Source organism: Nerophis ophidion, linkage group LG08 (genome assembly GCF_033978795.1).
Source record: "Nerophis ophidion isolate RoL-2023_Sa linkage group LG08, RoL_Noph_v1.0, whole genome shotgun sequence".
In the NCBI taxonomy this organism is placed as follows: Eukaryota; Metazoa; Chordata; class Actinopteri; order Syngnathiformes; family Syngnathidae; genus Nerophis; species Nerophis ophidion.
In genome coordinates, this window is record NC_084618.1 from 78065847 (window position 1) to 78085846 (window position 20000).

The 20000-nt window shown below is 38.2% G+C and overlaps 3 protein-coding genes across 6 annotated transcripts in view; all 3 read left to right on the top strand.

The window, feature by feature from the left end:
* Positions 1 to 1926, top strand: part of ndr2 (nodal-related 2) — a 56510-nt gene extending 54584 nt beyond the window's left edge. Inside the window, exon 4 of the mRNA XM_061909848.1 lies at positions 1493 to 1926. Coding sequence (XP_061765832.1) covers positions 1493 to 1645 — 153 coding nt within the window. The 3' untranslated portion in view covers positions 1646 to 1926. The remainder of the gene's footprint in view (positions 1 to 1492) is intronic.
* A 10693-nt stretch (positions 1927 to 12619) lies between these two features.
* The window catches only part of lrrc20 (leucine rich repeat containing 20), an 8340-nt gene continuing 959 nt past the window's right edge, over positions 12620 to 20000 (top strand). The window contains exons 1-2 of one of the 3 annotated variants that reach the window (XM_061909792.1): positions 12620 to 12638; positions 19950 to 20000. The exon at positions 19950 to 20000 is cut by the window's right edge and continues 27 nt beyond it. In XM_061909792.1, coding sequence (XP_061765776.1) covers positions 19958 to 20000 — 43 coding nt within the window. In that variant the 5' untranslated portion in view covers positions 12620 to 12638; positions 19950 to 19957. Of the gene's footprint in view, positions 12639 to 17145; positions 17294 to 19949 lie in introns of those variants that run through there. The other 2 variants (XM_061909790.1, XM_061909791.1) reach the window with 2 other exon arrangements.
* ppa1a (inorganic pyrophosphatase 1a) overlaps positions 17154 to 20000 on the top strand; it is a 14690-nt gene continuing 11843 nt past the window's right edge. For both annotated transcript variants that reach the window (XM_061909784.1, XM_061909783.1), the window contains exon 1: positions 17154 to 17293. The gene's annotated coding sequence lies outside the window, so the exon portion shown is untranslated. The remainder of the gene's footprint in view (positions 17294 to 20000) is intronic.

Sequence of the window (20000 nt, forward strand, 5' to 3'; positions counted from 1 at the left end):
TAGAAAATGGATGGATTTATTTACACATATACACACACATAACACTCATCTACTCATTGTTGAGTTAAGGGTTGAATTGTCCATCCTTGTTCTATTCTCTGTCACTATTTTTACTTGTCTATATTGACAAAAGTGCTGTTTTAGACTTCACTATTGTTGGATTAAGGACACATGTAACGAACGTCTAGCTCAGGTGTGTCCAAAGTGCGGCCCGGGCCATTTGCGGCCCGCGGGTTATTTTTTACCGGCCCCATGGCACATTTTAAGAATACAATTGAAAACAATTAAAAACATAAAAAGTGGTATAAGAGAGCAAACAGGGGAAATGTAACAATAAAGTCTTGCAATGCTCACTCTTATAACACAAAGCTGCCATGCAGGCTATTTCTTTCTTTATAAAATAATAATGAATCAAAATCAATGTCATTTTGAATTATTGACCTATTCAAGGCTCCGATTACATCAAATTAAATATTCCACTTTGAAATATTTTTGGGGTAATATGTCGCATATTTTGTGTTTTGCCATATAAAAAAACTGAGCTTTTTTTTTTTTTAAAGAAGGGCCCAAAACAAACAAACAAAACATAAACAACAATAAAACTTAAAATTGACGGATATATCTGAAGTTGATCTCGAGATTATTGTGCTAAAAGTAAACATTCATCCATCCATTTTCCTACCGCTTATTCCCTTTGGAGTCGCGGGGGGCGCTGGTGCCTATCTCAGCTACAATCGGGCGGAAGGCGGCGTACACCCTGGACAAGTCGCCACCTCATCGCAGGCTAAAAGTAAAGGGTAAAAAAATATATATAATTTATTTTTAACACTTTGATGAGCAGGACACTTTTGGATCCCCAATCATTTTAGCGTGATTTGTTTTTAAGTGTCATTGCTCAAAAAATAATAATGAATCAAAATCCAAAATTAAGGCTCCAATTATTATATAATCTCAAATATTCCACCTAAAAAAGTTATTGGGTAAAAATAATGCAAATTTTGTGTTTTTCCATTTTTCTCCCTTAATGTTGATCTAGAGATTTAAAACTTTAATAATAATTGAAAAAAATAATACTGAATAATGACACATTTTTTTTTTTTTTTTTTTACCAAAACCCTTTGGGGTCCCCGGGAGCATAACTGAGTGGAGGCCTAAATGTATATTTTTTTATACATATATTGTATTGGTTTTTAAAATAAAAATGATGGAAAACTTTTGGACAACCCTGGTCTAGCTTGTGTGCTATTGTGTGCTTAGCTGTTGTGTAACTGCTTGTATTCTATGAACCTTTAGTAAACAAGTCAAATGCAAGAAAAGACCCACTTTGTGTGCCTATCGGAGGACATTTAGATGTCTGATTTCACAATCCGATGCTTATTTTTTGGCTGACATCAGACCGATGTATCGGATCAGGACCTCTCGACTGAACGGACGAGTACGGCCAAGTTTTGCGGGTCAACTAAACCCTGTCTTGTCGTCTTTGTCTCCCTAGAGTTTACTCAAGCATTACAAGGAGGACAAGGTGGCGGCGCCCTGCTGCGCTCCCAACAAAATGAGCCCGCTCAGCATGCTCTACTACGAGAACGGCGAGATGCTCCTGCGTCATCACGAGGAAATGATCGTGGACGAGTGCGGCTGCCAGTGACAAAACGTGCCGTGGGAACAAACTGTTTTTAATTTGAATCACTCTGAAGCTCTTTTAGTTGTCGCCAGGCACTGTTATGACTGCAGCTGATCCCTCCGTGCAGAAATAGGATGAATGAAGTACGAGTCATTTCAGGAAGTGCTGAAATATACAACACACCGTTCTCCCCTTTTAACTTATCCATTTTGGTCATGCAAACATGTTGAATATTGCAGCACTGTTTTTTCTAACATGTATCTGTAAATTAATGTATATTTATTGTGAATATTAAAAAATATGTATTTATGTAAATTTTTCTTAGTTATTTATTAGGGCAGTGTTTTTCAACCACAGCGTAAGGTCAATCAATCAATGTTTACTTATATAGCCCTAAATCACTAGTGTCTCAAAGGGCTGCACAAACCACTACGACATCCTCGGTAGGCCCACATAAGGGCAAGGAAAACTCACAACTCTACATGCCCCTAAAGCTGACCAACACGCCGGATTGTAGTCAGCTGGAGGCGTGTCTTAATGAAATTAAACAATGGATGTCCGCTAACTTTTTGCAACTCAACGCCAAAAAACCGGAAATGCTGATTATCGGTCCTGCTAGACACCGACCTTTATTTAATAATACAACTCTAACATTTGACAACCAAACAATTAAACAAGGCGACTCGGTAAAGAATCTGGGTGTTATCTTTGACCCAACTCTCTCCTTTGAGGCACACATTAAAAGCGTTACTAAAACGGCCTTCTAAAATTCGCTCCATTCTGTCCACTAAAGACGCTAAGATCATTATCGATGCATTTGTTACGTCTCTTCTCGATTACTGTAACGTATTATTTTCGGGTCTCCCCATGTTTAGCATTAAAAGATTACAGTTGGTACAAAATGCGGCTGCTAGACTTTTGACAAGAACAAGAAAGTTTGATCACATTACGCCTGTACTGTATATACCTTTATATACATATATACATACATATATACCTGTACTGGCTCACCTGCACTGGCTTCAACTAGATTTGTTTAAACTAAAAACAGACTAAGAACAGAAAAACTGGCACTGGGCACCAAAGGCAAAACAAACAGAACTAGCATGGGAGCTAGACAAAAACAAAAATATAGCACGGAGGCTAGCAAGTACAAAGAAGGTTTTACCAGAATCGGGAATCGGCGTAGTCAATAGCTGCGTGCAACAAAACTAGGATGCAAGGACGAGTGAACGGAAAAGGCAGGCTTAAATAAGGACAGTAATTACAAGGCAGGTGCGCGTCAAAAGCAAGGGACAGGTGAAACTAATAAGCAACCACGGTGACAGGAAGTGCACAAACAAACTCAAAAATCCACAAAACATATCATCCGGGCAGCGGATCATAACACAAGTGCCCCTAAAAAAAGGCATTGAAGCTTCAGGAACAAAACTAGAAACTGAACTGGCTACACAGTACACAAAATGTTATCAAATCAACTTTATTTATAAAGCACATTTAAAATTGACCACAGGGGTAGCCAAAGTGTTATGACTTGGATTATGGTGTGGTTTCTTTTCCCGTGGTGCAAAGCGATTGGACAGGACACGACGTGAAGGTAATAACATATTTAAATTTTACTATAAACAGGAACAAACAAAAGGCGCTCTCAGTGGAGGTTCAAAACTTGGCTATGAAAACCAGAACTGAGGCAGAACTATGGACATAAAACAAAACTTGCACTATGGCATGAATAACGAAAAACTTACTTGGAACGAGAAAAGAACATGGATCATCGGCATGGATAACAATTGGGTGTCGAGGGTGAGTAGAAGGTGATGTCGCCAGGCTGACTGCCTGGCAACTACAGGCTTAAATAGGTGCAGTGATGACAGGTGCGTCAGTCCATCCATCCATCCATTTTCTACCGCTTATTGCCTTTGGGGTCGTGGGGGGGCCTGGTGCCTATCTCAGCTACAATCAAGGGGAAGGCAGGGTTCACCCCGGACAAGTCACTACCTCATCGCAGCGCCAACACAGATAGACAGACAACATTCACACTCACATTCACACACTAGGGCCAATTTAGTGTTGCCAATCAACCTATCCCCAGGTGCATGTCTTTGGAGGTGGGAGGAAGCCGGAGTACCCGGAAGGAACCCACGCAGCCAAGGGGAGAACATGCAAACTCCACACAGAAAGATCCCGAGCCCGGGATTGAACCCAGGACTACTCAGGACCTTCGTATTGTGAGGCAGACCTACTAGCCCCTCTTCCACCGTGGTGCCAGTGCGTGAGTCGTGAACACTGATGGGTTGGCATGGTGACAAAAAAAACAAAAGTGCCCAATGAATCCAAAACAAAACATGACAGAAAAACAGAATGCTGGACGACAGCAAAGACTTACAGTGCATTGAGCAAAGACGGCGTCCACAATGTACATCCGAACATGACATGACAATCAACAATGTCCCCACAAAGAAAAAGAAAAGCAAATGATTGATTGCTAAAACAAAAAAAAAATATCGCTGAAAGGAAGACATGAAACTGCTACAGGAAAATACCAAAAAAAGAGAAAAAGCCACCAAAATAGGAGTGGAAGACAATAACTAAAACAATACACACAGGAAAACAGCGAAAAACTCCAAATAAGTCAGGGCGTGATGTGACAGGTGGTGACAGTACACCTACTTTGAGACAAGAGCAATATTGATGCATGCTTGTTTATGCTTTAATGTCATATACAACAATTGCGACGACGAATTTTTACCGACAACTGAGTTTTGTTTTTCAATTATTTCTATTGGTTGTGTGCCTCTGGAATTTTCCAAAGCAAAACATGTGCATCGGCTGAAAAAAGGTTGAAAAACACTATTAGCGGTTTAGCTCGGTTGGTAGAGTGGCTGTGCCAGCAACTTGAGGGTTGCAGGTTCGATTCCCGCTTCCGCCATCCTAGTCACTGCCGTTGTGTCCTTGGGCAAGACACTTTACCCACCTGCTCCCAGTGCCACCCACACTGGTTTAAATGTCACTTAGATATTGGGTTTCACTATTTAAAGCGCTTTGAGTCACTAGAGAAAAAGCGCTATATAAATATAATTCACTTCACTGTTAGGGCACGAGAGCACCCAAAATCTAAAACACACTAGTAATATTAAAATAAGTCTTGTTAATACACAAAACAGAAGTGTTAATATTGTGGTACCTAAGGTTTATTTCCCATAAGAAATCATGTAACTCCAATAAATTGATTTCAGACACCCAAAAATATGAACACAACTCCACATTTTATAAAGAACATTAAAGTTGTACAGGGCCGCCCCGTTTTGCGCAAAGAAACGCATGTAAAATATCAATTAATAAAACGACAGGGCCCTTCTTAATCATAACATACTGCAAATGTATCCCTGCTTCTTCCTGCTCCGTCACTGATAACAATATGACGGCAAATTCCCCTAGTTTTTCTCATTACCTTCTGTGGCGCGCAGTTTTAGCACCGGGTTCGAATCCTAGTTGCAGATTAAAATACCATGTACTACTAGGAATGCGGGATATAGACGATATACCATAGAAATTATATAAATTTGGCCGATGATAGACCTTTAAATCGTTATATTGTGATGATGCTTTTAAAGGCCTACTGAAATGAGATTTTCTTATTCAAACGGGGATAGCAGGTCCATTCTACGTGTGATACTTGATCATTTCGCGATATTGCCATTATTTTTGCTAAAAGGATTTAGTAGAGAACATCGACGATAAAAGTTCGCAACTTTTGGTCGCTAATAAAAAAGCCTTGCCTGTACCGGAAGTAGCAGACGATGACATCATCGGTGTGAGGGCTCCTCACATCCTCAGATTGTTTATAAAGGGAGCCTCCAGCATCAAGAGCTGTTCGGACCGAGAAAGCGACAATTTCCCCATTAATTTGAGCGAGAATGAAAGATTCGTGGATGAGGATATTAATAGTGAAGGACTAGAAAAAAAAATTGCGATTGCATTGGGACGGATTCAGATGTTTTTAGACACATTTACTAGGATAATTCTGGGAAATCCCTTATCTTTCTATTGTGTTGCTAGTGTGTTAGTGAGATAAATAGTACCTGATAGTCGGAGAGGTGTGTCCACGGGTGTCTTGAGGCCAGTCTCTGAGGGAAGTCCCGGCAGCTGCATGGACGGCACCAGCTCAGCTGATCTCCGGTAAGAAGCGACTTTTTACCACAATTTTATCACCGAAACCTGCCGGTTGACAAGTGGTCGGGAACCATGTTCGCTTGACCGCTCTGATCCATAGTAAAGCTTCACCTTTCGGGAATTTTAAACAAGGAATCACCGTGTGTTTGTGTGGCTAAAGGCTAAAGCTTCCCAACTCCATCTTTCTACTTTGACTTCTCCGTTATTAATTGAACAAATTGCAAAAGATTCAGCGACACAGAAGTCCAAAATACTGTGTAATTGCGCGATGAAAAGAGACGACTTTTAGCCGCAAGTGGTGCTGGCTAATATATCCCCTTCAACCAATAACGTCACAAACACGCGTCATCATTCCGCTACGTTTTCAACAAGAAACTCTGCGGGAAATTAAAAATTGTAATTCAGTAAACTAAAAAGGCCGTATTGGCATGTGTTGCAATGTTAATATTTCATCATTGATATATAAACTATCAGACTGCGTGGTCGCTAGTAGTGGCTTTCTGTAGGCCTTTAAGAAAGAATTGCAAAGTTATGTTTTAAATCGGCAAAGTAACGTTACAATGATAGACCGCGGTAAAATTCCAGACGGTTAGTAATTTAATTACCGAAAAACTCTCATTTTTTCCAGAAAAATTGGCACTATTGCGGTAACTACATGGACTTTGCTCTGGAGATGATCCCTTCGAGGAAACGGAGCCGATTGCATCGTTTTATTTTATTTCACTCGCTTTTACTTCCGTGGGGTCTGGACGTGCATTTAAGGACACGCTGCTGTTTTTAGATGGAGACAGGTGTGGTAAGTATTGAAGACGGACACATCCCGAGTTACCACGGGATCGTTGCCACAACTTGTATATCAAGTCTTTAGTTTGTTTACTGCAGGGGTGCCCACACTTTTTCTGCAGGCGAGCTACTTTTCAATTGACCAACTCGAGGGGATCTACCTCATTTATATATATCATTTATATTTATTTATTTATGAAAGAGACATTTTTGTAAACAAGTTAAATGTGTTTAATGATAATACAAGCATGTGTAACACATATAGATGTCTTTCTTTCACGAAGACAAGAATATAAGTTGGTGTATTACCTGATTCTGATGACTTGCATTGATTGGAATCAGACAGTAATGATGATAACGCCCACATTTTCAAATGGAGGAGAAAAAAAGTTGTCCTTTCTGTACAATACCAGATGAAAGTGGTTGGTTTTTGGCATCTAATTCATCCAGCTTCCATACACTTTACAAGAAAAACATTGGCGGCAAATTCCGTAGCTTGCTTGATTGACATTCACGGCACCCGAGGGTCTTGTGAGATGACGCTGGCTGCTGCCAGTTCATTATTATGAAAAAATGACAGAGAGGAAGGCGAGAAACACTTTTTATTTCAACAGACTTTCGCGCCGTCCCTTCCGTCAAAACTCTAAAGGCCGACTGCACATTTCCTATCTTCACAATAAAAGCCCTGCTTCATGCTGCCTGCGCTAACAAAATAAGAGTCTCGGAAAGCTGGCGTGCACAATTGATGTGCACGCCAGCTTTCTGAGGGATCGCTTGTGCACGCCAGTTTTCCCAGACTCTGTATTTAGTTAGCGCAGGCAGCATGAAGCAGGGCTTTTATTGTGAAGATAGGAAATGTGCAGTCGGCCTTTAGAGTTTTGACGGAAGGTACGGCGCGAGAGTCTGTTGAAATAAAAAGTGTTTCTCGCCTTCCTCTCGGTCATATTTTCATAATAATGATCTTGCAGCAGCCAGCGTCATCTCACAAGACCCTCCGGTACCGTGAATGTCATTTAAGTGACGTCTTGGTGAAGATTGATGATCACTCATTTTTAGGTCTATTTTTTTTAAAAGCCTGGCTGGAGATCGACTGACACACCCCCCGCGGTCGACTGGTAGCTCGCGATCGACGTAATGGGCACCCCTGGTTTACTGGGAGGCTCACTCAACCTTTAAATGTTAACTTCAGACCCCGACTTAAACAAGTTGAAAAACTTATTGGGGTGTTACCATTTAGTGGTCGATTGTACGGAATATGTACTGTACTGTGCAATCTACTAATAAAAGTCTCAATCAATCAAAGTGTCCCAGTAACATCAATACGAGCCAAAATGTTTTGTCGTCTCATCGAATTGAACGCAGGCTGTGTTGTCAGTGAGCTCCAAAGATTGTGTATTAGATGTGCGAGGTATCACTCCGGTTTATTTCTGTTGCCCAAACTGTTGCACTGGATCACATGATGTTATTGGAAAAAGAAGCTTGTTTATTAGACTTTATCTTCATTGGCCAAACTGCTTTGGGTTTATATTGATATCAAAGACTAAACACCGTATTTGTTTTTACATTACTTGTGTTTTTTTTTTATGTCACAAAGTTATTACTTTAAAAACTATTCATGTGCCATAGCATTTTGTTAATATTTTGTAGTGTATAGTTAATTCCAATAAGATATATTTCTGCTCAAACTCTTAATGGATCCGTCCCAATACAGCAGGGGTGCCCATTACTTCGATCGCGAGCTACCAGTCGACCGCGGGGGGGTGTGTCAGTCGATCTCGAGCCAGGCTTTTAAAAAAAATAGACCTAAAAATGAGTGATCATCAATCTTCACCAAGACGTCACTTAAATGACATTCACGGTACCGGAGGGTCTTGTGAGATGACGCTGGCTGCTGCAAGATCATTATTATGAAAATATGACCGAGAGGAAGGCCAGAAACACTTCTTATTTCAACAGACTCTCGCGCCGTACCTTCCGTCAAAACTCTAAAGGCCGACTGCACATTTCCTATCTTCACAATAAAAGCCCTGCTTCATGCTGCCTGCGCTAACTAAATACAGAGTCTCGGAAAACTGGCGTGCACAAGCGATCCCTCAGAAAGCTGGCGTGCACATCACTTCATGCTGCCTGCGCTAACTAAATACAGAGTCTCGGAAAACTGGCGTGCACAAGCGATCCCTCAGAAAGCTGGCGTGCACAAGTGATGTGCACAAGTGATGTGCACGCCAGCTTTCTGAGACTCTGTATTTAGTTAGCGCAGGCGGCATGAAGCAGGGCTTTTATTGTGAAGATAGGAAATGTGCAGTCGGCCTTTAGAGTTTTGACGGAAGGGACGGCGCGAAAGTCTGTTGAAATAAAAAGTGTTTCTCGCCTTCCTCTCTGTCATTTTTTCATAATAATGAACTGGCAGCAGCCAGCGTCATCTCACAAGACCCTCGGGTGCCGTGAATGTCAATCAAGCAAGCTACGGAATTTGCCGGCAGTGTTTTTCTTGTAAAGTGTATGGAAGCTGGATGAATTAGATGCCAAAAACCAACCACTTTCATGTGGTATTGTACAGAAAGGACAACTTTTTTTCTCCTCCATTTGAAAATGTGGCCGTTATCATCATTACTGTCTGATTCCAATCAATGCAAGTCATCAGAATCAGGTAATACACCAACTTATATTCTTGTCTTCGTGAAAGAAAGACATCTATATGTGTTACACATGCTTGTATTATCATTAAACACATTTAACTTGTTTACAAAAATGTCTCTTTCATAAATAAATAAATATAAATGATATATATAAATGAGGTAGATCCCCTCGAGTTGGTCAATTGAAAAGTAGCTCGCCTGCAGAAAAAGTGTGGGCACCCTTGCAATACAGCATGCACATGAACATACAATAAAATAGTACATGTAAATGTACATAACTTAAAAAAACAGAGTGAAAGGCATCATGTAACAAAAAAAAGCTGACACGTTGAGACTATTAATGAACAAAAACACAAATATTTGTCTTTATATATATGGATAATAGTATTTTTATTAAACATTACATGATGGTGCCGCGTTCACAACCCCAACACTGTTTTACCTAACATAATGAATAATCGAGATTTTATTATTGATAAAAAATAATCCTAATTATAATTTTGGCCATAGTCGAGCAGCCTAATATGCATGACTGGATATTATACATGAACACTTTGAATATGTGGACAAAAAGTGCAGTTAAATCTTTTGACCATAAGTTGCCATCTCACACAATTTTCACATTTATTTTTGTTCATTTTTTGTTTTTGACATTTTACTTTTGTTTGTATTGCTTTCATATGCACATTGAAGTTTCTACTTGTGGTACATACATACATACATACATTTTAAATGTGTCGTTTTGTTTTTAAATAACACTAGGGTTAAAAATTGTATTATAAGGAATTTTTTAAAATTTTGAGCACAAGGAAAAATACAGCGATAATACCGATAAATTTGGTCACAATAACTGTGATAATTAATGCTGATACTGTGACATCCCTAGTTTTAAATATGATAATTTTTTTTATTTTGCACCAAAATAAAAAATATTGAACTTGTTTTCCCTTTAATCTGTTTTAGTGCAAAACATGCATCAAATTAAATTCAAGTTTGATAAAAGAAATTTAAAAGTATAAAATTGTTTCACAAATTTTGAGGGCATCAAAATAAAATTAGACTTGGGGTGGCCCTGGTTTTAAATGCAGAAAATAATGTGAACTACATAAATGACAATTGAAGTGGATCACTTCTACCTTTATTGAAGACGAGGGGAAAGCCACTTTGCGTTTTTCTTGATTTCAATTGTGTTTCTCACCTTTTTTTTATTAAAGTGCTGGCACTCACAACTTTTTGGGGCCCCCTGGTGGCCTATTATAATGAGAAAAAGTACAGAGACAAAGTCACCACTACGTTGTCTAACAGGGAAAGGAATCTAATCATGTGTAATGCTTATGCAGTCATTACAATTACAAAAACGGACAGAAATGTTGCATAATGAATGAATTAATCTATAACATGTCATGACTTTATGAATAATTCTGCTTTTAACCAGTGATTAGTGTTCTGTGTCTTGTAAGGTCCGGCCTTGTAAATGTCCAGTACTATTATGTATTTTACAATGTACTGCTTTTATATTTCCTGTATTTTATATCCTTACTTTGAACTGTTTTTATATTTTAATTTTTTATCCTCTGCGATGAGGTGGCGACTTGTCCAGGGTGTACTCCGCCTTCCGCCCGATTCTAGCTGAGATATGCACTAGCGCCCCCCGCGACCCCAAATGGAATAAGCGGTAGAAAAACGGATGGATGGATGGATGGATTTTTTATCCTGTAAAGCATGGGTGTCAAACTCTGGCCCGCCGTGTAATTTAATGTGGCCCTTGAGACAATATCAATTTAGCATTAGAGCTGGCCCGCTGGTGTTATACAGCGTCTGTGCAGCTGTAACACCGCATTCACCGCTAATACTCATACTTGCCAACCCTCCTAATTTTCCCGGTAGACTCCCGAAGTTCAGTGACCCTCCCGAAAATCTCCCGGGGCAACCATTCTCCCAAATTTCTATCGATTTCCAGCTGGACAACTATATTGGGGGCGTGCATTTAAGGCACTGCCTTTAGCGTTCTCTACAACCTGTCGTCACGTCCGCTTTTCCTCCATACTAACAGCGTGTCACATAATATTTGTGGCTTTTACACACACACGCACAAGTGAATGCAATGCATACTTGGTCAACAGCCATACAGGTCACACTGAGGGTGGCCGTATAAACGACTTTAACACTGTTACAAATATGCGCCACACTGTGAACCCACACCAAACAAATATCACAAACACATTTCGGGTGAACAGCCGCACCGTAACACAACAGAACAAATACCCAGAATCCCTTGCAGCACTAATTCTTCCAGGAAACTTCCAGCAAACTGACCAATAATTAACATTTTATTCATGCATTTTCTCTTGCTACTTCAAGGCTCGAATGTTTGGTTCATTCATTATTGTTATTTTATTTTCAAATTTATTATTAGCCTGTGGAAAAAAATGGATATTTACCTCAGAAGATTGCAAATAGAAAAAAAGGCATTACATTTTTATTTAAATTGTATTTGATATGCCATTGATATTTTTTTAATTATTATTATTATTATTATTCGAAACTGGATTTTGCATGTCACTAAAGTTATATAAGCCTTGCTTGTTCAATATTTAATGCAAAACTTGTTTGGGTCCCTATTAAAATGTTCATTTGTTCAACCTTGGCCCGCGGCTTTGTTCCGTTTAAAATTTTGGCCCACTCTGTATTCGAGTTTGACACCCCTGCTGTAAAGCGTCTTTGAGTACTCTGAAAAGCCCTATACCAAATAAAATGTATAATTATTATTATTATTAACTTATGCAGTCATTACAATTACAAAATCGGACAGAAATGTTGTATAATGATTGAATGAATCTATAACATGTCATGACTTTTTGAATAATTCAAGATAAGTGATATCAGACACTGTTGTTTTCAGCATTGTGATTTTTCCATATCCTCCTGAGAACCAGCGTCCTTTACACTGGAACAAAATAAATAGACCTTAAACAAATGTCCACTGCAGAGGACAATGGTTATCTGCAGGTTATATATTACATACATGGTAAACAATTACAATTCCATGCATGATTTTCCTCCACATATTGTTCAAATAATTTGGAATTGTGCACGAATATAGGTGTTTTACAGTTGTCTTTGTGGTAAAATTACCAGGGAGCGGATTGTTGTTTGGAGCTGCACCAGTCTAACAGAATCAACAGGGGTAGATTGTTCCAGTTTTTGTGTTGTGCTTGCCCTCCATAATGACTCACAACTAAAAGCGCATACATCCACTTATTCATTGTAGAGCAGAAAGTCCAGAAAATGCTGTAAAGTTGAACCGGAGTCCATTGTGTTAATATCCTTTGCAAACAAAACAAAAAACATTGACAAAAACAGTAAAGTACAATAAGGCCAGAGTTAAAGCGGGTAGTAGAGAGGTGGACCACAACTGAGAGGTAAGACACATTTTACTTCCACGCAGTCTGATAGTTTATATATCAATGATGAAATATTAACATTGCAACACATGCCAATACGGCCGCTTTAGTTTACTAAATTACAATTTTTTATTTCCCGCGGAGTTTCTTGTTGAAAACGTTGCGGAATGATGACGCGTGTTTGTGACGTCTCGGGTTGTAGCGGACATATTAGCCCAGCACCACACACGGCTAAAAGTCGTCTCTTTTCAACGCATAATTACACAGTAATTTGGACATCTGTGTTGCTGAATCTTTTGCAATTTGTTCAATTAATAATGGAGACAATAAAGAAGAATGCTGTTGGTGGAAAGCGGTGGATTGCAGCTGCCTTTAGCACCGAAACACAGCCGGTGTTTCTTTGTTGTGAAGCTTTAACACAGAGCGGTCAAGCGAACATGTTTCTCTTCGTCAACCAGCAAGTTTTTGGATGGGAAAATTGTGATATTAAGTCGGCTCTTACCGGAGACTTGAGTGGAGTATGCGACCTCCTCCTACAGCTCAAAAAGGCAGCAGTGATCTTGGCTCCTCGGCTTCTCTCAGAGACACTGGCGTTCACCGCAGCCATCCGACTTTCAGGTATGAATTTACAATCTCACTAAAACACTATTAAAACAATAAGCAAATAAGGGATCTTCCAGAATTATCCTAGTAAATGTGTCTAATTACATCTGAAACGCCGCCTGCCGCTGTTGCATTTTCTTTCTTTTTTTCTAGTACTTCACTCTAAACGTCCTCATCCACGAATCTCTCATCCTCGCTCAAATTAATGGGGAAATTGTCGCTTTCTCGGTCCGAATAGCTCTTGTAAATTGTAAATAAGGTAAATAATTCAATGTATATACTATGATGATTAACCTGTGTGATGACTGTATTATGCTGATAGTATATATTTGTACCATGAATTGATTAACGTGGATTGATTAACTTAAACAAGTTGAAAAACTTATTCGGGTGTTACCATTTAGTGGTGAATTGTACGGATTATGTACTGAACTGCAATTTACTAATAAAAGTATCAATCAATCAATCAATCAATCAATGCTGCTGGAGGCTATGATTATAAACAATGTGAGGATGTGAGGAGCACATCGTCTGCTACTTCCGGTAAAGGCAAGGCTTTTTTACTAGCGACCAAAAGTTGCAAACTTTATCGTGGATGTTCTCTACTAAATCCTTTTAGCAAAAATATGGCAATATCGCGAAATGATCAAGTATGACACATAGAATGGACCTGCTATCCCCGTTTAAATTAAAAAAAATCTCATTTCTGTAGGCCTTTAAATTGTAATATAAATTAGCAGTTGCCGTATTTACAACTGTATTTGTACATGTTCATCAAAATAACTGTCCCTGACAAATACATAAATAGAAATATTCAAATGTGTTATAATATTCCCTGAATTGATCCATTTAAAAACAATAAGCTGAAGCAGTTACTTAAGAGTCAAAATACCGTTCAATTTGCGCATAGTATCAAGCGTATTGAAACATGGCTGCAATATTCCTGCGCAGCTTTGACGCGCATGCGATCCCGGTTTAGTAAACACATATAACCATAGACATCTACTGCCTACTGGCGCCGACGAGACGCTGAGCCGCCATCTTGGAGTGGTGATCCGCTCCACTCAGTGCAATTCATTTGGCAGGAGCCATGAACTGTCAGCGCATTTAATTCATTTTACCTCACTGAATACCACTGATTTTCACGCTTTTTTTTAGTCATACGTGTAAGTATGACAAAGAACACATGTTTTGGCATATTTTGTTATTCATAGTTTGCTTAAAAGTAACAGAATATTCTTATATGCTATAAGTGACCAGACGTCCGAGGTCAAAACTGGGAATATAATCCCACAGAAGGGGAAAAAAACAGTCAGCTATTTTTAAATAGAAGAAACAATATTATTATTATTATTATATATGAATCTGTAAATCCTACATAAATAATGTATGAATACATTAGATTTTTATATATCTTAGGGATGTATATCTGTTGTTGCAGCAGCAGAGTTTATTCTGTCTTGACACTTTGTATTGATATTTTGTATTGATATTTTGTTTATTCGTTCCTTAAATGATAATGTTTACAGTGATTGTTTTATATGTATTGTTTTATGTCTGGCACTTTTGGATAAAAGCCTCTGCCAAATACTTAAAGATATATAAACACCTGAAAGTCTTTATATCAGCTAAAACCAACAATCTGTTTCACTGGATTTAGAATAAAACCAAATTCAGTTTTACAGTCTTTATCTTCATCATTTATTTCAACTTTATGTTATTTAATCAGACATTTTTAAATGTAATTAATTTCATTGACAAGCAATTCTATTATGGTCATACTCTTGTTTGCTGGCGGCTACGATTTCAGTACTATTGAAGATATTTGCTCCTTCTCAACTCTGTGCTAATATTCTTTTCACAAAATATAACGTTAATGTTAAATCTTACTCGTGAAAAGTAATCCCCCTATTCCTATTTTCAACAGTCCTTTCATTCGAGCTGGAATACGCTGAACACCGGCATCTTTGCTTTCTACCTGTCAACTGTTAGTTTAGGCCAGGGGTGTCCAAAGTGCGGCCCGCGGGTAATTTTTTAACGGCCCTAAGTACATTCCAAAAATACGATTAAAAAAAAAACAACAGAAAAAGTGGTATAAAAGAGTAAACAGGTGAAATGTGACAATAAAATGTTGCAATGTTTACTCTAATGACACAAAGCTGCCATGAGGGCTGATATTTTCTTTAAAAAAAACAAAAAAAAATTAATCAAAATCAATGTCAAATTAAATATTCCACTTTAAGATATTTTTGGGGGAAAATGTTGCATATTTTGTGTTTGCCATATAAAAAAAAAAGTAGTTTTTTCTAAAGAAGGGCCTAATAAGAACAAACAAAAAACATAAACAACAATAATAGTTATAATTGACAGATGGATCTGAAGTTGATCTCGAGACGATTGTGTTTTAAGTATACAGTAAAAAAATAAAAAAAATAAAAAAAAGTTTTTTATTTTTAATGAGTAGGATCCCTTTGGATCCTTAATAATTTTAGTGCGATTTTTGTGTGTGTCATTGCTAAAAAAAATAACAAAAATTGAAATCAATGGTGTTATGTGTTGACATTTTTAAGGCTCCAATTATTCTATAATCTCAAATATTCCACTTTAAAATTCTATTGGGGGAAACTATTGCATATTTTGTGTTTTTTCCCCTATAACAAAACAGGGTTTTCTTTGACAAAAAGGGCATACAACTTAAATCCTTAAAATCGTTATATTGACAGATAGCCTAATGTTGATCTAGAGATTTGAAACTTTGAATAACATTAATACAAAATAATGACACATTTTAAATATTTTTTTGACAAAAATCCTTTGGGTCCCTGGGATCAAACCTGAGTGGAAGCCTAAATGTATATTTTTACACATATTGTGTATTGGTTTTTTAGATAAAAACATATCAAAATGGCCCCCGCTTGATTTGATTTTTCAGTGTGTGGCCCTCAGTGGAAAAAGTTTGGACATGTAAGCATTTCACCAATCTCGCGCACTTTGCAAATTATTTCCATTGTGCGAAAGCAATTTGCATATGGCAAGACGAGATTTAAAGGCCTATTGAAACCCACTGCGACCCACCACACAGTCTGATAGTTTATATATCAATGATGCAATATTAACAGCCTTTTTAGTTTACTAAATTACAATTTTAAATTTCCCGGGAGTTTCGTCTTCGAAACGTTGTGTAATGATGACGTGTACGCAAGATGTCACAGGTTTTTAGGAAGTATGAGCGCTGCACACACACACAGCTAAAAGTCGTCTGCTTTATCGGCATAATTATACAGTATTTTGGACTTCTGTTTTGCTGAATCTTTTACAATTTGTTCAATTATTATTGGAGAAGTCAAGAGCGCTTTGTTTTTTCCCCTCACCTGCTGTTGATTGGCAGCCGTTTCAAAATTGCCGCCAATCAGCCTGTTTCTATTTGTGCTTGTCTTGCGCGTTCCTCAGGGCTCAAAGATTGACTATTGTTTAGAACTGTACATGCAAGACTGCTTCATTCTTCTCTGTTGGTGATATTAAAATAATCTTACCTGCTCTTCGCTCTCCTGGTTCCTGCATCTTGGGGTCGCTACAACTGCTGCCATGCGAGTTTGTGACATATTATACCCTATAAATGTTGGTCTTACTTAAAAGTGCAGACATTTGGTTGTATTCGGTGTAAAAAAAAATATTATATGGCTCTCAGGGAAATACATTTTAAAATATTTGGCTTAAATGGCTCTCTCAGGCAAAACTGTTCCCGACCGCTGGTTTAGGCTGTTCGGCTCCTCATCACCACTTCAAGATGGCGGCCGAATTTCTCGCGTCACAACAGCCATTGCTGCGTCTACTTGTAAGATGTCTATGGATATGCCGGCCGGCTTTTTATTTGTAGTAGCGTAGCTTGATAGTGCTTACCACTTCAGCCACGTTGCAATGAAGAAAACCCACATATATTATTTAATATGTATTAGTCTTATTTCCTAACGAGCTGTTCAACGTTCGAGCTAAAAATACACACATGCCAAATTTGTCCAGAGGCTAACATTAGCTCTGAGCTAACTTCCGGCTTCGAGCTGAACAGCCGGGTAAGTACAGTCTCCACTTTTAAAGGCGAATATTCATTAAAAATACTAATGAGATAATCACTATATATTTAATTGTGTCGCTCAGTGTTGTGTTTATGCAGCGTTCGGTTACTTAACCGATAAACGTCGAGTTTATTTACATGTGACAACTTTTGTGGACTCTAGCTAAAATCACGTTGTTAAATAGTGTCCGTGAATACAGTCTTACCTGATTAAAAGCCCTTGGCACAGGATTAATTTTTCACATTCAAGTTTATCGCGCACACGTTAATTTTATGACGTTTGTGACAAGTCATTTTTAAACCATTTGAACGCAAGTGAAGTCGCACCCTGCTGGCTTAAAGAGGGCATGCACTTCTGGTTTGGGTTAACTACTTCCGGTTATGGTCCGCGTCTCTTCCGCCCGGGCCCAGAATGTTTTATCAATCAATCATAGGCCTAAATCACTAGTGTCTCAAAGGGCTGCACAAACCACAACGACATCCTAGGTAGAGCCCACATAAGGGCAAGGAAAACTCACACCCAGTGGGACGTAGGTGACAATGATGACTATGAGAAACCTTGGAGAGGACCTTGGGGAACCGAAAGCAATGGATGTCGAGCGGGTCTAACATGATATGATACTTTATGAATAATGATAGATTATAGCAGTGGTTCTCAACCTTTTTTCAGTGATGTACCCCCTGTGAACATTTTTTTTATTCAAGTACCCCCTAATCAGAGCAAAGCATTTTTGGTAGGAAAAATAGAGATAAAGAAGTCAAATACAGTACTATGTCATCAGTTTCTGACTTATTAAATTGTATAACAGTGCAAAATATTGCTCATTTGTAGTGGTCTTTCTTGAACTATTTGGAAAAAAAAGATATAAAAATAACTAAAAACTTGTTGAAAAATAACCAATTGATTCAATTTTAAATAAAGATTTCTACACATAGACGTAATCAACTTAAAGGCCTACTGAAATTAGATTATTTAAACGGGGATAGCAGGTCCATTCTATGTGTCATACTTGATCATTTCGCGATATTGCCATCTTTTTGCTGAAAGGATTTAGTAGAGAACATCGACGATAAACTACGCAAATTTTGGTCGCTAATAAAAAAAGCTTTGGCTGTACCGGAAGTAGCAGACGATGTGCACGTGACGTCACGGGTTGTGGAGCTACTCACATCTGAACATTGTTTACAATCATAGCCACCAGCAGCTAGACCGATTCGGACTGAGAAAGCGACAATTCCTCCATTAATTTGAGCGAGGATGAAAGATTCGTGGATGAGGATAGTGAGAGTGAAGAGAAAAAAAAGACGAGGGCAGTGGGAGCGATTCAGATGTTATTAGACACATTTACTAGGATGATTCTGGAAAATCCCTTATCTGCTTATTGCGTTACTAGTGTTTTAGTGAGATTATAAGGTCATACCTGTAAGTCGGAGGGGTGTGGTGACCGCCAGTGTCTCTGAGTGAAGCCATGGAGGAGCCAAGAGAGTCGCAGCTGCAGGAAGAACGACACAAGCTCCGCTCATGTTTTACGGTAAGAGCCGACTTATTACCACAATTTTCTCACCGAAACCTGTCGGTTGACATGTGGTAGAGAAACATGTTCGCTCGACCGCTCTGTTCCATATTAAAGCTTCACAACAAACAAAGAAACACTGGCTGTGTTTGTTTTGCTACAGCTTTTTTATAGTCTCCATTATCAATTGAACAAATTGCAAAAGATTCAGAAACACAGATGTCCAGAATACTGTGTAATTATGCGATTAAATCGGACGACTTTTAGCCGTGAGTGGTGCTGGGATAAATTGTCCGCTACAACCAAAAACATCATAAGCACACGTCAACATAAGCGTCATCATTCCGCGACGTTTTCAACAGGACTCTTCAAGGGGAATTTAAAATTGCAATTTAGTAAACTAAAAAGGCCGTATTGGCATGTGTTGCAATGTTAATATTTCATTATTGATATATAAACTATCAGACTGTGTGGTCGCTAGTAGTGGCTTTCAGTAGGCCTTTAAAATATATATTCATATATCCATTTTTCTACCACTTGTCCCATATATATTTTTTAAATAAGGCAAAATCAAAAATGATAAAAAAAAGTTTAACGTATACGTTTGTGACAAGTCGTTCTGTACATTTAAACGATTTGTACGCAAGTGGAGCCTCACCCTGCTGGCTCTTACGGAATAATGATAGATTATAGCCATAGAATAGACACATACATAACACATTAAAATATTGTTGTACTTACATGGAAATATTTATTTGATTAATAAACTTACTCTAGAGCTGTCAAAAATAATGAGTTAACTCATGTAAATAATCACAAGAAATTATCGCAGTAAGCATTTATGAGTGCAGATTTATGCAATTTATTTTGAGTCTACATGCTCCTTGTTATATGTTATATGTCAGGTTAGCCAGCCATCCATTTTATACCGATTGTCCCTACAGGGGTATTAATTAAAATAAGATATATTTAAAATAAAAAAAAATAAAGTATATTTATTGGGGTCTTTTTCAAGTGATTTAAAATTATGCAAGCCACTACTAACCTGTGATTGTTTTGATTAATCAAAATTCAAAAGTGTGATTAATCCGATCCAAAAAAATGAATAATTTTGCGCACTAATTGAATTCCATTTGGAAGACAGAAAGATGGCGGAGGCTGTGGTTAATGTGGCCCGCCGGATTAATGCCA